At 35.7% G+C, this 16,775-nt stretch overlaps 2 protein-coding genes across 3 annotated transcripts in view; one reads left to right on the forward strand and one right to left on the reverse strand.

The window, feature by feature from the left end:
* The window catches only part of ANGPTL5 (angiopoietin like 5), a 510,199-nt gene that overhangs the window by 91,908 nt on the left and 401,516 nt on the right, over window positions 1-16,775 (reverse strand). The window lies entirely within an intron of this gene.
* The window catches only part of ARHGAP42 (Rho GTPase activating protein 42), a 146,189-nt gene that overhangs the window by 20,541 nt on the left and 108,873 nt on the right, over window positions 1-16,775 (forward strand). The window contains exon 2 of one of the 2 annotated variants that reach the window (XM_066312952.1): window positions 12,089-12,184. The exons of the other annotated variant lie outside the window; for it this stretch is intronic. Coding sequence (XP_066169049.1) covers window positions 12,089-12,184 — 96 coding nt within the window. The remainder of the gene's footprint in view (window positions 1-12,088; window positions 12,185-16,775) is intronic. 2 annotated transcript variants of the gene reach the window in all.

Raw genomic sequence — 16,775 nt, forward strand, 5'->3', positions numbered from 1 at the left:
TTACATCCTGTCTGTAGATACGGGTGAGCGCTCTGCTCTGGGTTCTGTTTTTCTCTCACACACGGCACTGACTGTTTAAGGCAGAGAAAAACAGGAGGCAGAATGTAGGGAGGCTTCCAGGGCCTCCAGTGATTTGGGGCTTGAAGATTTCCTAAGCAAGGAGTTAGTTATGTCTTTAATAGCTCTCAGTGGATTTTTCTTCTGTGAACTTGTCTATCCTTTTTTGAGACCACATAAATTTTTAATATCCAAAGTATCCGGTTATAGTGAGATTCATTTTTTAACAACAAATATTAAGAAAAAACATCTTCTTGCTTTGTTCTGAGCTTGCTTCTTGCTCTGTTAGATAGCATTTCTTTTTCACTTGGGAAACAACCATCATTTCTGTACTGTTTATCATTTTGTAGAACTGTTGTAGCTCCCCAGTTACCCCTTTCAGGCCGATTGCTGTGTATGCATTTCTTTAAACAAGGTGTTCTTGCCATCTGCTTGCCATTTACCTTTGCCTCAATTCTCTGTACCTTTGATATCAGTGTCAAGGAGTGAGACAAAATCTGTGTATAGTTTTTAAGTGCAGTTCTCTTGTGGCTTGATAAAGTGGCATTAATGATGTTTCTCTTTTCCCCCAGTTTCAAAGAATTACTAGTATTTAATATGTTTCTTGGCCACGCCTGAGTGTCGAGTAATAAAACAACCCAGTTATTATATATCTGTTTTAATGACAAGTTCTCATTTGTTTCTGATAGTAGTTAGTTCAGAACTCATTACGCATGCCATAATATAAACACTACCAGTACTAATGGATGGTAAGGTTATTAATTAAAGGATATCACTCTGCCAGGAAGATAACAAGAGGATGTTTTCATATGTTCCTAAATCTTTTTGTGACAGGAAAGTAGAACAAAATTCCAGAGAATTAAAATTTGAAAAAAATGGTACATTAACTATGTATAAGGCTAGTTGATCCTTCTTACAAGTTAGTTGACTTAAGATAAACTGGACAGACTTCTTCTGAAAGTCATTCAAATTCCTTATTTTTGTCTGAGAAGTTAAGTAAAAATCCAGCTAAATGAATATGACGGCTATTTCTTTCTCTCTCTCTCTTTTTATATTAATACAATGATCCTGTTCTTGGAAGTAACTTTATACATAGAAAGAAATGTTATATGAATACTGGTTTTTACAGGGGTTATTTCTTATTCTCTCTTGCTGAATGCAATAAATCTTCAAAGTAAATTGCAAAACCTGTAAGTGTTAAGGAAATAGTCTCATGCAAAATGGAGTTAACCCCAAACGCCTTGGGAATGTGTAATTCTGACTTGTTTAAGCAGGAGCTCACCTGGCGAAACTGATTTATAGTTGTGTGTTTCATTGGTTAATGCAGCATATTTCATTTGGCTGATAGTCCCCACCTACCCTGTTATTAGAATGTAGGTATTTTGGTAAGAGATTTTTGAATTTATAATACTGCAAATGATTGAATTTAAACCCTCAAAAAAGTATCTTTTAAAGGCTTTTAAGTGCTCTCGTGGCTCTCATCATTTTGTAAATTACTTTCATATTTTTAAGAGAACAGTTTAAACTAGCATAATAAGCTTGTTTGCTGTATGAAACTGATGTGTTTAGTATCCATTCTCTCTAAGTAGTGAGAAGTAGCTAAGCAGTGTGTAATAGTGTACTTGGCTGTATGGTAGACTAAATGGAAAAAACTGCCTTTGGGCCAAATTTGGTCAAGACATTTAGTGACCTTTTCACTGAACAAAATCCTTCTTGATTAGGAATCTCAGTTCTGTCCTCCATATGTGGAAGTGCATAATCTGATTTGCATATCTGGCTCTCTAAACAAATGTTACATCTGTTTGTGTACGTGTGTTAAAACTTTCACACCCCCACCCTGTTAAGTGCAGTACTGGTGTACATGTGACTGTGCTATTACTTGTCTGATCAAAAGAATCTAATCAAGCATTGTATTTCTGAGCTTTAAGAGCCTGAAAGAATTTCATGTGGAAAGTGTTTCATTTCCTTTAAAGCCAAGTGGTAGTAGTTTCTTCTTTTTTAAATAAGCTAAATATACACATTTTAATTTTTTCCCCTCTCCTCCTCCTTCTGGTCTTACAACACATTTTACTTTGTTGCCCAAGTGCAGAAAACTTTGCCAGGAAGAAGGGTGAGCAATGCTTCTGTTTCCCATGACCCTCAACTCTAATGTTGTTCCAAGAGCTCACTACTTACAAATGCCTTGATAACTGCTTTCATTCCTTTCATCCCTCCCCCGCCATCCAGCACAGGCCAGTGGGACTGATCCTCCTTTGAGCAGCTCTCTTCACAGAGCAGGGGAATCTACTTAATGTAAAAATCATGGAACATAAAAGCATTGAAAGATATATTGCAGATTTTTTTACCGCTGAGGATCTGCATGATAATTGCTGCAGTGATTTATTCTTGGTTTCATAGAAGCAGAGAGCTCCCTGCTTTCTTAGAGCTCCCTGTTCATACCGGAAATAATTCTATTTTTTATTTTTTCCTCTGGATTGATATTTGGGTAGGGGTGGTAGTGGGGACAGTGCACAGCACTGAACTGGCAGAACTGATCTTGGCAGATAGTCAGAACTCTTGGACCTTAAGAATGTATTGCAGCATAGGCTTTAATTATATTCTGATATTATGTCGTGTATTTCTTTGTCTGCAAATAGGCAGTGTATTTTTAAAATTTATTTGGGTGCATGGTGAGATTAAGAACAGAGAAAAATGTCTTTTCAAGTACTACTGTAAGATCATCTGATGCACCAATACCTTACATTGCACTAGAAATCTGGGAATTCCCATGTTTTTTCTGGCAACTCCCTAGCTACCAGACAGGAAATCACTCTCTGCTTTTTCAGCCTCTGGCAGCATCTGCTCTTAGTTTCTTTGTCCTCTTTCTTGTGGTGCTTCTCTGCCTGCTCAGTGTTGCAGGGATGTGCCAGGAGGAGTGAGAAATGACGTAGCATGCCTGATAAACCATGTTTCATTGGAAGAGTCTGGGGAGAGAATATTGGAATGTGGACCCAACTCCCTGGAAAAGTCTGACACTGTTCTGGGAAATAAACATCCATGGGGTGGGGGAAGGATGTGGAAGATCATGAAAGAGCATTTAAAATCCCCAGAAGGAGCAAGAGAAAGTATGTTGAGGGTCAAAGTGAGTTTGCAGGGATGAAAGTTTAGGAACCTTTGAAACCTTCCTGATAGAGAACTAAGGAGTAGGTTTATCAACAGGCAGGGAAAATACTGAGAGTGAAGATGAGTTAGTAATGATATTCAGTTATTTCAGAATGGAAAAAAAAAGCAGAAAAATATGCTTGTTTTCTAAGATTTATTTTTCTCTGAGACAGAAGAAATGTTGGAATATTTCAGGCCTTTACAGTGGATCTTGGACAAAAAGCGTACAGGACGAAAATAAGCATATCTGCAAAACTCTTATTTCTGCAGAAATGTTTTGGTTGAATGTAGTTTAGAAAAATATAGTAATATGCTAGAAATAGTACGAAGTTATACCCTACAGCCAGTCTTTACATTTTCAGAAGTAAAAGGAAGCCAAATGATTTCTTAAAATTCTAGCCATATTTGTGGAAAAATACTGTAAAAAGTTGCAGTGGTGGCAAAGGAAAATTTTCTGTTCTGCCTTGTGCCATGTGATTAGTCACTTTTAAAATGTAATTCTGTGCATATGGCTTGATGATTGAAAGATTTAGACCATGGTAATTCCCTGCAGAGTCAGCTTGTTTTCTGATCGATAGTATTGTTAAACAGTCTTATAAACTAAAATACTGAGAAAAGATTTTGTAAGAATGAGGTAATGAGAAATAAAATATAAGACACTGGGAGTAATGAAACAAAATGACATCACTTAATATGAGAGAGAGAGCTATGAAGTTATATGCCTGCTTTAACTTCAGAGAAACAGATAAGCAGTATATGCTGTATTATGTCCTCCACATTAAGGGTTACAGGACATATATTTTTAGGTGCATTTGTATTATTTCATGTATTTATAATTAGGCAAAATCAAAACAAGTTAGTAATTTTATAGACTTTACAGCTTTTGCATACTAAACTGAAGCTCATTTCTTTCTGTTCTGATTATGTGAATAAGGTTAGGTTTCCACAGCTGCACATGAAGTGAGTGGGGGTAAGGGAAGGAATAGTGCAAAGAGGGATGGAATATTATCCATATTGTCTTTTGTCTGTATAATATTATTTGGTTCAACGTTTCTTTTTCAGGGAAGTTTTAGTATGTTTTTTAAGTAAGTGTGCAAATGAGGAGTAAAAATTCCCCTCTCATTAAGGAGCAGCATTGAGTTCTTGGAGTGTCCTGAAGACTGTATTAAACTTAATTCCTGACTGCAGAGAAGTACTAAGAATATCCAAAGTAATGCACAAGTGTCCAGCATAAGGAAGTTGTGACTGAACAGTGTTGGTATGAATAGCTATGAAGTTTATAGACCATGCAGACTTTTCAGTGCCTCTTGCCTCACAGTGTTAAGAAAGTGGGGATTTTGTTGCATTTGATCAAGGGGATTTCTTGGTGCTTTCTAGAATGGGAAAGTAAATTGTGTGTTTTTCTCATGGAAATATTCATGAGTAAGAGAACGACACTGAAAAATTTCAGTGCCTTATGTAATCCCAGAGGAATGCAGCAATGCATGGGCTACATGTTGACATATTCTCCTGATGTCCTTTCCCTGGAGAATGTGGGAAGAAATTAGTTTCTCTGAAATTAAGAGCAAAGCATAGAGCCTAAGGTAAAAAAGTAATGTGGGATTGTAGGGGTAGGGAGTTGGTTGAGAGTTGTTGGTTTCAGTTGCTTATTATTGTTCCATGAATAGCAAGTTGGCAAAGAATATGCACTGATGAAGCTGGCAAATAAAGAGGGTAAAGAGTGTATTGAGAGCAACAATGAAAGACTGTGTCAATACAGAGCAGTGGCCCTAGAGCTGCAAAATCTCTGGCATCAGGCACTGGATTCTCTATTCCCTTGTGGTGTTTTCTTGTGGATTCTTTAAAAAGCATTGTGGCAAGGGGCCAACATTAACTCCATCAGCCCTTGCAGATAGTCTCTGTTCTGTGCCAGCCTGCCGTGTTTTACCAGATTAAATTATTCTGCAGAAGTTTGGATAAAATGTGGTCACTCATAAGAGAAGAGAGGTTTTTTTTTTTTTTTTTTTTTTTTTTTTTTTTTTTTTTTTTTTTTTTTTTTTTTTTTTTTTTTTTTTTATGACAATCAGAAAAGTTAATATGATCCGGAAATTGACTCAGCTGAGAAGTAAAGAATAATGAGTGTGTGTAAATAATTTCATCAACTAGACTTCAAAAAAGAAATACCATGGAAAGTATTCTGTGCAAAGGAGGAGACTCCAGGATTGAAAGCCATGAAACCAAAGAGATCAGAAGCTGCATCAGCTGACTATACACATCTTTTTGTCAGTGTTCAGAAGGCATATACACTGTAAATTGCTGTTCAGAAGGCATATACACTGTAAATTGCTCTCTAACTGTAGGGGATCTGATCATGTCATGCCAGTGATGTTTTATTAAATTGGGATTACCTGTTCTGGCAGCAAATCCCAGAATTCTTTTCATATGCAGTTAAAGGAATTAAAAGCATTACCAGCATATGTGTCAGCATTCCCAGGCTCAAGATTGCTGCTTTGGGCTGATTTGTAATACATTTTCAGGTGTTCATTAAGATGCATCCTTTATTTGTGCTAATGTGCTACATATATGTTGTAAGTAGGAAGATTTTTCTAAATGTGATAATTTCCTAAAACCATTGATAATAATCTATTTTTCTTTTTAAATTAGTAGTGAGCAAAGCAGAGTGCAAAGGCAAAAATAGCAAAGAAAATGTGTTTTGGTGTCCTACTCTGAATTGGGACCCACTACTGCTACTCTGAATTAGGACCTACTACTGTGAAGCTGGAAGTTTTAATGAGAATTCCCTTAAGCCAGGAAGAAATTTGAAATATAGTAGTGATATATGCAATCCTGTATGATCACTGCTTTTAACTGCTTAATCATTCATATTGCCTAAATATAATTGTACTGCCAGCTTCTGTGTTTACAGTCTATGGTGTGGAAAAAGATACCCCACTGTGACATGTTCTACTTACAATCAAATTGACTGTTACAAACACAGAAGCTGTTGAAGTTCAGTGCTTCTCAGTGGGGTGTTCTTGTTCCCCCGGCTTATTTTCTGGCTGTTGATATAGCTCACATCCTTGAAGCTCATTCCCTCATAAAATAACAAAGCCAAGGAAGTTCCCTGTTCATCTTCATGGTAGAAGAGCATGTCATGAACTATTTAAGGAGACATGTATCTCACAAGCATTTTCCTGAATAACTAGTGTTTAACAGATTTGTGTTTATCATACAAAAAGCCTTTTTTTCACGTTTATGGATTTTTAAATGCTTCCTTGCTTCTGTCATTTAGGGTGGTAGGAATACCACAGATCATGCTCATAGCTGCTATTTCATAATAATAATGTTTCTCATATAAAAACTACTTTTTCAAGTGTCTAGATAACTTACACTGAACAATTGTTTTTGAGAATGAGAATTGCTTAAGAAATAAATCAAGAAAATAAATCTATTTGTAAAGCAATTAAAAACAACCATAATAATTACTCATTTTCAGGTATTGAGGGGTAGAAGTTGACAAACTAGTTAAATGTTTCTCTGCATTTTAGCATACTGATTTATCAAGTACTCTGGCAATACTGTTCAATGTCTGCTGTGTTTTATTCACATATTACAATGCCTTAATGCAGAGTTTTGATGACTAGCTTGGCTTTTAATAGACTTTTATGTCAGTGCATGACCAAATGAAGTATCTCATCAAGCAGAGCACCACAATGCATCTGGTTGTATCTGGTAGTGGACTCATACCTCCTCAAAGGTTTGAAACACCAAAGGTGGCTGGCTGTACGTGGTCTCCTTTCCAGTCTTCAACGGTACTGAAATTGAGCTGACTGAAGGATCATCTCTAATATCCTGCTAGGTCAATCATCACTTCTTTGCTTCTGCTGTCTTTGAAGCCATGGAATAATAACTAGCTTTGTGTCAGATAGCCAGATATGTTGCTGTTACTGTATTAGCCCCAGTGTCTGTTGTTTGAAGTCCCATTACTGCATTCCAGCTGTTGCTCAGGAGTTCATTTAGGCATGTTTAATCTTCTCACTAGGTTTCAACTGCTGTTTTTCTTGATTAACCCAGTGAATGATACCAAGCTTTCCCAGGATGATTGACATCACTCAGGAAGAACATTGGTTATTGGAACTCCATTTGCTAATGAAGTCATCTTTGTAAGCAAACAAGTTAAAAGACCGTGGCTTTGATGTGTTTGCTGAGAACACTTTTCTTGCAGGCTGCTGCTAGGGTAGGGATATGAATCCTCTGCAAGTGCTCCAAAGTTTCTGCTTTTGGAGATGGATGGATCCCTATCAAAAATTGGACTTTTTGCTATTCTTCCAGATACCAGACTGCCAAAACCAAACAAATGATTACCTTCCCAACCCAATAAAAAAATTCATTATGCTTACCAACTTGTAGAAATCTTTGCTAGTGTCCTTATCTGGAGGACTTTGTCCTTGTTGTGACAGGCTGTGCCATGCCAAAGTATACACTTTTTTTATTCTTCCTTTGGGAAATAACGTCTGCCATTTCATCACATTGTTGCCATGTGTTGGTCTCTCCTCCTCCTCAAGACTATATAAGAAATTATTTTATGATCTGTCTAACAAATGTAGGGCAAGAAAGTGGAAGAAAAAATCTGGTGTTACAAAGTGTCTGGATCATAGTTTTATTGTCCTATATTCAGCTGTAAGGCCCTGATACCTAAAATAAATTAATATATTACAGTTCATATTGCATACTTCTCTTTGGCAATTTCAAAAGAGAGTCTTAAATAAACCTGCCTTCTAGAATAATCCAGAGGGAATTTTTTGCAATTTTTACTGAAAAACGTGTAGATTAATCAAATACATAAAACTTCAGGAAGAAGTACAATAGAGAAGTCATTTCGTGATTCTTCGGTGACTTTCCTGAATGGATGATGGCTTTTATTATTCTTTCATTAGCCTTATGATACTGATGGTTGGTTTTGTATGAATCCATATGCAATACTGGTGTCATATTACTTTGTTGTGGTTAAGCTTTGTTGTAGTTATCCTTTTATTATTTCCGGTCACAGTCTGGTAGCTTCTTTAGTACTTCCCTTGTCAGCTACACACACACACACACACACACACACACACAAAACCCAAAACAAACAAACAAACAAACAAACCACCAAAAAAAACCCCAAAAAACCCACGAAAAAACCCCACAAACCCCAAAAAACAACCCCAAACAAACAAACACAAACAAACAATTACGTTTGCCAGTTGGCTTGCTGCAGCCCTGATAAAACAGGCAACTCTGTCACAATTATCTCCTTGCAGTGACAGTATGTAGTATGTAGATGGCTACTCTTGGCTATGTGCCTCACTGCAAAATGGAACAGAATCCTTCTTTGGAATCAGAGAAAGCAGGAAACAAATGGTAGAAGTGAGTACTCTCAGAAAATAGATATTAACAGGACTGCCCCTCTGGTATATAAGGGTTATCAGGTTGCATTTTCATTCTTTTGCTGGCACCCAGAGTGATTACTTCATCTGAGTGCCTGCAGAAGAGCAGGGGCAGCAACATTTATGAGTTCATTGGAGGCTTTTGAGGAGCCATCCTTCCCTGGTCGACAGAGTTGAACTGCCAGTCAATGAAGCTGGTGAGGTTTTTCTAGTAGCTTAGAAGATCAGTTGTCTCTGCTTGAAGGAAAATTTCTGCCCTGAGCTAAGTGAATGTCCTGGTTCATGTGGATTCAATGAAAAGAGGGATATGACTTTACAATGTGCTTGCTGAGTAAGAGCAACTCTGAATAATGCCACAAATTCTAAAAAGCTGATTTGTGTGGTGATTACCTTCCTTCTGGAAGCAACAGCATGCTTTGCTTTGAGACATTAAGACTTTGGGATGTACAGTGATAAATGACATCTTGTAAAACTGGGCAAAGTGTCTTCTCCATCTGCTCTTTTCAATTTTTTTGTCCATCATTCTTGATTGGAGACAGTTACTCTTAAATTTGTTTTAATTCAGTTTTGAATCTTGGTATCTTTTAGAAAAGATACACTTACTGCACAGCTGCTCCTTTTCTGTGATTGGTTTATAATTTTATAATCAATTAAAGTGATGATGCTCCTAATAAAGTGGTAAATACAACCAAGTAGCACCACTTGGTCCAATGTTGGTGATTCAACTGCAATGTCAGAGTCTTAGAGAGTAACTCCTGTGTCAGCCTTTAGGAAGCTGTCAAAGTCAGCTGGAATTTTCTGTAGAATAATATTTTTTTATCTTTTCAGGTTAGATTAATGAACCTTCTGCATATGCTGGTAATGTTAAAACTTGTAAATGAGTGTTACAGGAAACATCTGACCTTGGAACTTAATTTTATTCTTTGCTACCTCAAGCAGCTGTAATCTTATTATGATATTGTCTAGTACTCTCAAGGTATTAGGAAAGGCCTCATATAGAGGCAGATATGTCCTAATGGTATCTTGCTGCATGACTTTATCAAGCTATCTAATAAGCTCCTTAATTCTTCATACCCACTATTTCTGAACTAGGTTAAGCATACCTATAAGGATTCAGGTTCAAAATGTATAAGCTGTGTCTGATTTGCTGGCACAGTGAAAGATAGATTGGCATCATATATCAGTAATCCAGGATATGAAATGGAGACTCCAGCTTTGGTATTTTTTAGCATTTATTTTCCTTTACATTGACATTTGTTCCACCAAACTCTGCATATGTGGGAGAATGATAGGGGTAGAGCCAATGTTCCCTCATTTCCTTTCACATTCACAGAGATGCTTTCATCATGGGCAGTTTTTAGATTGTCCAAAGGAAATAAATCTGCATTCTTATTAGCAAGAGTCAATTTTTACATTCCAGTGTACTTGCAATATAGAAGCTTTTTTTCTTTCAGTTACCTTAAGTCCATGTAATTCCTTTTGGCATCAGTTGCTATACAGCAGTTTTGTAGAAGGGTTTGGGACTCAGTGTAGTAACTTGGTGAAAGAGTGAATAATAAAACTGTGCTTCTTCCCTTTAAACTTAAAATATACTACTGTGAACAAATACAAGTTTAGATCTTTCTAAGAAATGTAGAACAATCATTTACTTAGCTATAGAAGATGCTGTATTTGCATAAAACGCAGTACTTCATCTTATGGAGATGATATTGTTTTCATCTATACAAACAATAGGAAACGCTTTTTGTTTAGCGTTCAGTTTGTTAATAAAATTAATAATATAATCTTCATCTACAGCACAGTAGGAGATGTACAGTAAGAATGCAATAAATCTGGGTAGCATTCTTTCCTGTTTTCCATGTGCTTTATCAAAAAATACAAAATTTGTTGACCCAGTTCTTTACATCTCAGTTATTTATCAGATATGCATACAGAATTCTCTACTAATAAAAGAAAAATATCTGTTCATGTCTGTATTGTCTAAAGATGATGGAGCTCTTTTTGGACTGATGTACTCTATAGCTGCCTATAAAAATACAAAGGGAACATTTGCCCCAAAGGCATTGGGGCAAAATTCTGGGCCATGCAAAATCCAAGAATGGATTCTCTTGCTTAATAGTGATTACCTTTAATTAGAATAAAATAAATCAGTTATCTTATTTTGGGGATTTTTGTTTGGAGGTATTTTAAATCTTTATTTCAAAAATTTTTCAATTCTTATTTCATTTAGGATAGTGGAATGGTTCTTGCTGTTGGAGATCATTCAAATTTAAATGATGCTTTGTGTGTGGGGAGGGTTTGTTTGTGTGTTGAATTAGGATATTAGGCCAATTTATATATTTATATGTTAGATTTTAGTCCTGCCTGGTAAAGATTAGCCCTCTTAATTTTGTGTCCAGCATTAAGTGAATGGGTATTTATGGCTTTACAATAACAGAGGGTAAAGAAATCAGAGAATCACAAAATGACTGAGGCTGGAAGGGACCCATGGAAGTCATCTGGATAAACAACCTTGCTCAAGCAGGGACAGTTGCCCAGGACCATGTCCAGACATATTTTGAACATCCCCAAGGATGGAGGCAGATATGTGATGCTTTTAAAACAAAATTGATGGCTTTGCTTTCATTCATAATTTATCCTTACCATGAATTTTCCTAAGATTTAGCAGGTGTCAGAACCTTAATTGTCAATTTTCCTAGCATCAAAAAAGATACCATAGATACGGCCTCCAGGACACAGAATATTATTGTTGGTTTCTTGGGCTCATTTGGACTGGTGGTGTTTTTAGGTCTTGACCAACACTATTCATGATCACATTCATCTCTGCATTTACATTAGTGTATCTGAAAAAAGAAAAATAACCGATTTATGTGGTTGCTATTCTGTGGGTTTTTTTGTTGTGTACAATTATAATGAAATTGTATGCTATAAAATTTGGATTGCTTTGTGAAATTTAGTGAAAATAGTGCTCATAATTGTTGATTAGCATGCATTTGTGGTTTTTTTTCTCTTCAGTTGCTTTTTACAAAGGTTTTGCACTAAAATGTTGTACAGTGTGGTGTATCAGAATAACTAGAATGTAATTATTTTGATAAAGGTAATGAAAAAACTGTTAGGAGCTTTATTTTAATCTGCAAACTAATATTACAGTATTTAAAGAGTAGTCTACTTACATGTGCAGAGACATTAATTTCTTCTACTATTTTTTTGTTTTTCAAGATGTATAAAAGTTCTTTAGTTGTCAATGTGATATGTATGGTAATGTTTTAAATCTTGCATCACCCTGTTGCATAGGTGTCTAGGATAACTCAGGTATTTGATTTTGAGGTGGTGATAGTGATTTTAAAATGAGGTTAATCTCCAAAAAAGATACTGGTAAGGAAACTTCGTAAGCAGAAAAAAATACTTAATGCAGAAATTCATGATGCCTTGCTCCAGTGAAGTTCTAGTGTAATAATGCTGATTTTTTTTTTCTTGAATTCTAGATTTATCCATGGCAGTACAAAAATTTTCACAGTCTTTACAAGATTTTCAGTTTGAGTGCATTGGAGATGCTGAAACTGATGATGAAATTAATATTGGTAAGTACTCTCTTTGCTTTGCTGGCAGTAACATTTTTTTACAGTTTCCTATAGCATGTTACCAGAAAGACACTGGGGCTGTTCACAGTTGTTTTTTAATGGGTCATGGCACAAAAATAGAAAAAAATTCAATAAATAAAAGCCATGCAAGATTTAAAAAATGTGTCAAAAAGCATAGCTTGATTTATTGTAGCTCAAAATATTCAACATTTGTCAGCTGAGTGAACTGTGATTCCTCTAAATTCTGCTGCTACTTTTATGTTTCAGTCAGTTTTCAATGGGTTACTTAAAAAGTACACAAGTTTTCTATGATGTAACATCCGTCTGCAAAAATCCACTTAAGTGCCTAGTAAGACACAGGAAGTATTTAAAGGTCTGAAAAGAGAAATATGTTCATTAAAATTTGTGCATTCCTAAGTATATGGTTGTCCGAACTTTTGCCAGTAAAATTTACTAGCTGCTTATTGTTCTGTCTCTGTACACACAGAGAAATTCTGCATTTGCACAACTGAACAGCTCAACTTGTCTTGAACGTAAGCATCTTTAATGTCATCAAAATACTCTTCCTCAGCAGACTAGTCCTGGAAATGTTTCCAGGGTTCAGAAATTCAACCACTCTTTACTGCAAGGCATTGCTGCAATTGTAGTGATGCATTTACACGGTAGCACAGCAGCTGGAGTGCTTTAACCCCCATTGGTACGGAATTTGGATTACAATCCATCTTCAGAATGGCTAAATTCAGTACCATGAGTCTTACATACCACATGGCCCCCATGTGTCTCCTAAAACATCTGAGAGGAAATAAGATGGTTCTCAAAGAGTAGTGACTTCTAAAAATAAATAATTTGGCAGTACAAGAGGGAACATAGGACTTGTTGATATTTTTTGAAGATGTTCTATGTAATGCGGAGGAGAAACTTGGATTTAATCTTTTCCAAGTGTATCTATTATTATGATCTATTTTCAAGTCTTCTGTCATTTCAATTTTTCCTTTTCCTGACTGAGTCATTGGACAGAAGGTCTGAACTGCTTGTTTTTACTCGCAAGGTTTGCTTCATCCTCACCCTACAACATTGTAGTAGTCAGAAAACTATCATCAGAGATGGTTGGTATTTGGTCACAGTCTTCCACTAACTCCTGGCAGGGGGTGGGAGGTTTAATTTTACTGACAATTAAAAGTAGGGGAGTGAAATCACTGACCTGATGCTACTCAGGTATAAAACTGCATGCATTCTTCAGGTGTGTCCAGCTTGGAAAGAGAAGTGGTATGCATGTCATGTACATTTTGGCATGCTGCATATTATTTCTTGGCTGTTAAAATTGTATTGTATGTATATTTTTTAACTAAACCTGCAGGATCTCATTTATATGTCCTATATCTGGTCAGTAACTTTTTTTAAAGATATAGGGCTTTGCATTTAAAATCAGGTGAAACAAAGACAACATTCATTTTACTTGTAACCTAAATGTAGCAGAGAAGAGACATTTTATTGTTTGGACATTAAACAGGCATTTAAAACTATTTAGGAAAAAAACACAATTCATGATGCTTGACAGCTGATTTATTTCACTTGAAGCTTCAAAGAAGGGATTTCTAGCTTCTAAAGGACCAATTGCCTGATGGATTGTCATGTACATCAAAGAAGCTTGTAAGAGTAAAAGGTAAACTGTGACAGGAATCAAATTCAAGTCTAACAGAGCTTGAATGACACTGTGTACTTTCATAGGGTAAGGCTCAATTTTTGATCTCCCTAGAGCAGTGACCTAGAATTTATCCATATCTTTAACATGCCCCAACAAGATAAATGTTTGCTTATCATCAAAGACAGCTTTGTATAGATGAATCCTGCTCTGTACCTCCTTCTGCTTTCACCTCCTTTTTCTAAAATATGTCTACAACTGTGCAGGCCAGTGAGAGGTTCTGTTTCAGTCTGCAGTGATGTTCTGACCTGATAAGATTTCTAAAACCCTACCATATGCATAGGGGCTTATTGTAGAGACTACATTTCTATTTCAAGCTTAGCATTGAAAGTCTATCCTAATGTACCTTAGCATTGGGAATTCACCTCTGAACAAGACTACGTCTGTCAGATCTGAGTGGTTTTTTCAAAAAAGGTTCAGATTCTTTCAGCATTAAATATAAGTGATTTAAGTGATTTTTTTTCTTTTTTTTTCTTACCAATAAAAAATATTTGGAATTTAGTTGATAGCTCCATTAACATTTTTTGAACCAATACTAGAGTTGAGGGTCTGTCTTTAGTAACTAAGCACAACTTTTTTTTTTTCTTCATTTTCTTTCCAGTCTGAGATCTAATAAGAGCAGCTTTATTTGTATTTCCTATAACCTGTGCATTTTTAGTTGCTTTTTTAATATAACTTATCTATTCCAGTAAGCCCATTACATAAAATATGTAAGAAGTAGTTTTAATTTGTGACACACTCCACATAAACAGAATTATGGTCGTGTTCTTAATACTTATTTTAATCCATCTCTTCTTTAATCCAGTGATTTATTTGTTTGGGTTTGGGTTTTTATTTGCTTTTATTTAATTCCTATCTTTGATTTCTAATTTTGATGATTTCTTATCTTTTATTTACAAGAATTTAATTCTTGCATAGAAGAGGTGTTCTTCTTTGACAAAAAAAAAATCTTACCTATGTCTGTGGCTATATTGTGGCTAAAATTTAAATAATTTTTTCATGTTGCTTCAAGTTGGCAAGATTTATCTTCATATTCACTTTCAGATATACCATGCCTAGTTTAGAGTCATTTGTGCATGAATGGTAAGGAATTTCTCTGACTTTCTTGGGTGAGCAGGCTGTGTTGTTCCTTAAGTCATCTATAGCTCTTATGTTTTGGGTTGGTTTTCTAACTGTGAACATCAAAGGATTAAAACTATAAAAACCTTTTCAGTTTTTAATCTTTTTGCCAGCAAATTTGGTCTGGGAAACAGTGGTCCCCATCTTTACTAGTTCTTCTCATTAAAAAATAAAACAAGCTAGCAACAATTGCTGGTTTTGTCTCTTTCTCTGGTTTGGAATGCTTGTGGAAGCATGTGATCTGTAGCAATGCCTGGGCTGCACTATTTGGTGGCAAAACTTGGTTATTAGCTACAGTTGCATGTGATTCAGCAAAGCTATAATTGTTTTTTGTGCAACTGAAAGGTTTTGCAGAAGGTGGCATTTTCATGGAAAAATAAGATTATGAGTGACAGCAAATTAATAATACTAAAAAGCCATAGTAATGAAGGTTTGATGTAACTTTCCTTACTCTGAGAAGGGGTTGTTGCTTTCCTAATGTAACAACTCTGCTTTCCTCAGAAATACCAACACTTGATAACACTTTGCCATTTGCTTTTTTAGACATATCACCCTGTTCTCACAGGGTGATATGTCTAAAAATTTAATTTGCACAAAAATTAAATACTTAAGATAGACGGTGAATGTAAAGGAGGTCGATCATTTGTCTTGACTTTTGTGTAAAATGGATGCATGATTTTTACATGTTTCAGATCTTATAGGTAACATAGAACTTTATATGGATGGAACAGTTGCAAAAACTGTTTTTTTAATGATCATCTATCTTTTTCCTCAGTGTACACTGCAGGCATAAGTTTTGCAGGGAGAAGGTTTGCCCAGCTCCTGGTATTATCCAACTTGTGTCACCTGGATCTCTCCCTAGGAATTTCAGTGTTTTGATCCTCTTTTATTCTGTTTGTGTTATCTGGTTTATGGCTGCTAGAGGTGAAAATTAAATAAACATTGTTAACTTGATGCAATTCTGTCTCGTGCCTTTAACAAGTTTGTGTCTATTTTGTATTATGACTGATTATATATCCATGAGGTCTAATATCTGCAGTATAAGACCATGCTCTTCAGAACAAAAAAAAACAAAAAACAAACAAACAAACAAACAAACAAACAAACAAAAAACCAAACAAAAAACCCCCCAAAAAACCAAAAAAAACCCCCCGACAAATAAATAATTTCTGATATTGTGGAATTTTATTTTCATATCTGTGTTTTCTGTGTTTTATTAGCAAGTGCTGTTTAGGAAAGTGCACTGAAAAGCATATGTCTTTCTCTCTGTGACTGCTGGTTTTGAAGTTTGAGGTCTTCTTTACTGAAGAGAATTATATTATGACAGATGTTTCAGGTAGCATCAGATGCTTGATTTAAGAATGTAATAGGATTATGATGATTTATGTAATCATTATTAATTGAGCCACAAAGAAAAGGTCAAAAGTTCTAAAATGTGGTATCTTTTCTTGTGGACTCTGAATTCTTCTCTTGCCACTAGCAGTTGGGGCTCGTGATCTTTGCTGACTCACACCTCAAGTTGTTCATGGGATTATTAAATTGCTTGCAACTAACCATCTACAGAACTGTTAGCTCATACCTGGCAGTTATGTTGTTTACAGCAGATAGGTTCGAGCTGAACTTTGAAAAATCAAACTCAAATGTACCGGAGAGAAAGAACTCAAAACCAAACAAGCAAATGCAGAGTGCTAGTAGTAGCTGTTTGTTGGAGTCCACTGCTGTGTTTTGCTTTTTTGTTTTAGCTAATTGAGCAATGATGCCTGAAGCTCA

This window comes from Sylvia atricapilla, chromosome 2 (assembly GCF_009819655.1).
Source record: "Sylvia atricapilla isolate bSylAtr1 chromosome 2, bSylAtr1.pri, whole genome shotgun sequence".
In the NCBI taxonomy this organism is placed as follows: Eukaryota; Metazoa; Chordata; class Aves; order Passeriformes; family Sylviidae; genus Sylvia; species Sylvia atricapilla.